General features: G+C 11.1%; 1 protein-coding gene across 1 annotated transcript, besides 10 other annotated features; it reads right to left on the reverse strand. All coding sequences in view use genetic code 6, as the record gives it.

The window, feature by feature from the left end:
- Nucleotides 1-144: 144 nt before the first annotated feature.
- Nucleotides 145-198: a microsatellite.
- Nucleotides 199-201: 3 nt separating this feature from the next.
- IMG5_096090 (glutathione s N-terminal domain protein) lies at nucleotides 202-1,020 on the reverse strand (the record flags this gene model as incomplete). Its single annotated transcript, XM_004035551.1, has 1 exon — nucleotides 202-1,020. The coding sequence occupies one exon, from the start codon at nucleotides 1,018-1,020 to the stop codon at nucleotides 202-204; it is 819 nt and encodes a 272-aa protein (XP_004035599.1).
- A 182-nt stretch (nucleotides 1,021-1,202) lies between these two features.
- Nucleotides 1,203-1,257: a microsatellite.
- Nucleotides 1,222-1,260: a microsatellite.
- Nucleotides 1,246-1,318: a microsatellite.
- Nucleotides 1,319-1,630: 312 nt separating this feature from the next.
- Nucleotides 1,631-1,681: a microsatellite.
- Nucleotides 1,647-1,688: a microsatellite.
- A 28-nt stretch (nucleotides 1,689-1,716) lies between these two features.
- Nucleotides 1,717-1,777: a microsatellite.
- Nucleotides 1,719-1,768: a microsatellite.
- Nucleotides 1,728-1,778: a microsatellite.
- Nucleotides 1,779-2,862: 1,084 nt separating this feature from the next.
- Nucleotides 2,863-2,907: a microsatellite.
- The last annotated feature ends 22 nt before the right edge of the window (nucleotides 2,908-2,929 follow it).

Below are 2,929 nucleotides of genomic sequence, written 5' to 3' on the forward strand. Positions count from 1 at the left end.
AATCTTTAAAAAATAATATGCTTTTTTCTTTTTAAAATGTAAATTTATTATAATATTCAGCCCAATATTAATCAAATATTTTAAAATATTAACAAGGTTTTGTATTTTGCATTTAATTTTAAATATTTTTTATTTTTCAAAATAATATATAAATATATTTATATAAATATATATATATATATATATATATATATATATTAGTCAATTTTAATTTATATATATAATAAAATTTAAGTAAAATTCTATTAATATCAATTTTTTTTTTATTTAATTTATAATTTTTTAATAAATAAAAATATTTTTTCTTAATATTTAAAATTAAAAGATATTCTTTTTTTTAATAATATAAGTATTTTATTTTAAGTAAAATTATAGTAAAAATAATAAATATTAATTTTATTCATAATACGAATTGTTTATATTTTTCAGTTTAATGATATTCCTTTATTTCTTTAATTTCCTCAAATCTTTTAAGAATAGGTTCGAATTAATTTTAAAATTAAGTATATTATATAGGGAAATGTTTTCTAAAATTATTTACAAAAACATAAAAATAAACATCTATAAGAGTAATAAATTCAAAAAAAATGTCTTTTCTCCTAAAAAATCTTATAAATATTTCATTTTAGGTATTATTTTTTCTTATAAAATTTTAGTTTTTTCTTCTTCTTATTTATAATTTGCCTCAAATTCTTTAGAAATCAATTCATCTATTAAATATCTAATATTTCCAATTATATATTTTTGATTTCCCTGTCCTTATAAATGCTCTAAATGAGTAATTTCTAATACATAATTCATACAATTTTAAGATTCAGTTATTTTTAAATCTTTATGTATTATATATGGAAGGTTAGGGAAAGGTAAACCTAAAGTATACTTTTATATTTAAAACCATTAATTGTAATCTTCAAACGAATATTGCTAGTCTTCATATTTATATTTTGCTAATTATAAAATATATCGTATTGGTTGACCTTTATATGGAACATTCCAATAACCTAATTTTAATTAATCCATTTTCTGTAATTTATATAAATTATATGATTATAATTATTAAAAACTAAATATTATTATTTTATTTATATTTTTTATTTTAATTTATATTAAAGAATTAATTTTTTTTAATGAAGCAAAAATATTTTGAAAAAATCTAATTTTAAAAAAAAGTTAATTATTACGAATTTTTGATAAGTTGAATAAAATATTTAAATTTAAATTTATAAATATATATATATATATATATATATATATATATATTGTTTTATAAATATTTAAATTGTTTTATAAATATTACATTTTTTTATATTATTATATTCTATATAATAATAAAGAAATTTAATATATATTTGTTCAAAAATAAAATATTAATAATTTTTTTTTTATAAAATAAAAAAATAAAAAATTATAATAATTATATATTTATTAACAAATATCTTTGATAATCAAAAATATTTTTATTATTTATAATTTAATTAAAGATTTATAAATATTTTTTTCAAAAAAAAATGAAAACATGATATTATGTTTTATTAGATTGATAAAAAAGAAACATCATTTATATTAAATAAATAAAAAATAAAAAAATGGTATTAATTATTTCATAAAAAATTATTATTTATAAATATTAAATATATTTAATTAAAAATAATATATTATTTTAAAAATATTATTTAATTAATATATTAAATAAGTTAAATACTAAATTTTCTTTTAAAATAAATAATTATATATATAAATAAATATATATATAAATAAATATATATATTTATATATATGTACACATAAACAAAATTAATAATATAATATAATATTTTTATTCCTTTTTTTAAAAATATACGATAATAAATTTTTTGTCCTATAAAAATAAAATTTTAATATAAAAATAAATATAAAAAATTATGGTACTAATCAATAATTCTATCAAAACATGAGCTTTATATAATAATATATATTTTTTAATAAATTATAATAATATTATTATATTTTTTATTATTAAATAGTAAATTAAATATTATTAAAAGATATAATAATTATATTATGCTTTTATATCATTTAAAATTATTTTTATATAATATGTAATTTTATAAATTTGTTATATCTTAATAATTGCCTTTTTTTAATAATATTTAATATATTTTTTTTTATTATTATATATTTTTAAAAAAATAATAAATTAATTATAATTAATATAATATACATATTATTTTTAATATTAAAAATTATTTAAAAAAAAATGGAAATTTAAAATACCTATTTAATAAATTATGCATAAAATAATTTTCAGATATGTCAAAAATGTGATTAAAATATATTAAAAGGACAAATAAACATAATAAATTAAAAGAAAATAAAATATCCCGTTTGTATTAAAATTTTGAAATTATTTTACCATTCATTTTGTTATAAAAATATGATAAAATAAAAAAACTATTAATCCCATATAAAAAATATAGAAGGATTTAAACAAATAGAATAATAAGATTAAATTAAATTATTATAAATAAATTTAGAAGAAAGTTTTGAAGATAGTTTAAGTATAACATAAAAGAAAGAAAAAAAATATATATAAAGTTGCATTTCTTTTCAAAATAAAAAAAGTAAAGAAATAAACAAATAAAATGGGAAAAAATTTAAATTAAATAATATATAATAATAATCAGTAGATATTGGATTTATATAATAAAAAAAACTCTAAAAAAGAAAGCAATTATAAAATGTATAGTCAAATGAAGCTAGTGTAGATTAAATACAAAAAATATAAAATTAAAAATTGTAGGAAGAATTTGATGAGTATTTAAAAAATAGCTAAGAAGCTTATCTTTATAATAAAAATAATATTCAATAAAAAATGATCTATTTAATAAAATAAATAAATAATATAAATAAAAAACAATAATTAATATATATTTAAATTTATCTTAAAAAA

This window comes from Ichthyophthirius multifiliis (genome assembly GCF_000220395.1).
Source record: "Ichthyophthirius multifiliis unplaced genomic scaffold scaff_1120509250796, whole genome shotgun sequence".
NCBI lineage: Eukaryota > Ciliophora > Oligohymenophorea > Hymenostomatida > Ichthyophthirius > Ichthyophthirius multifiliis.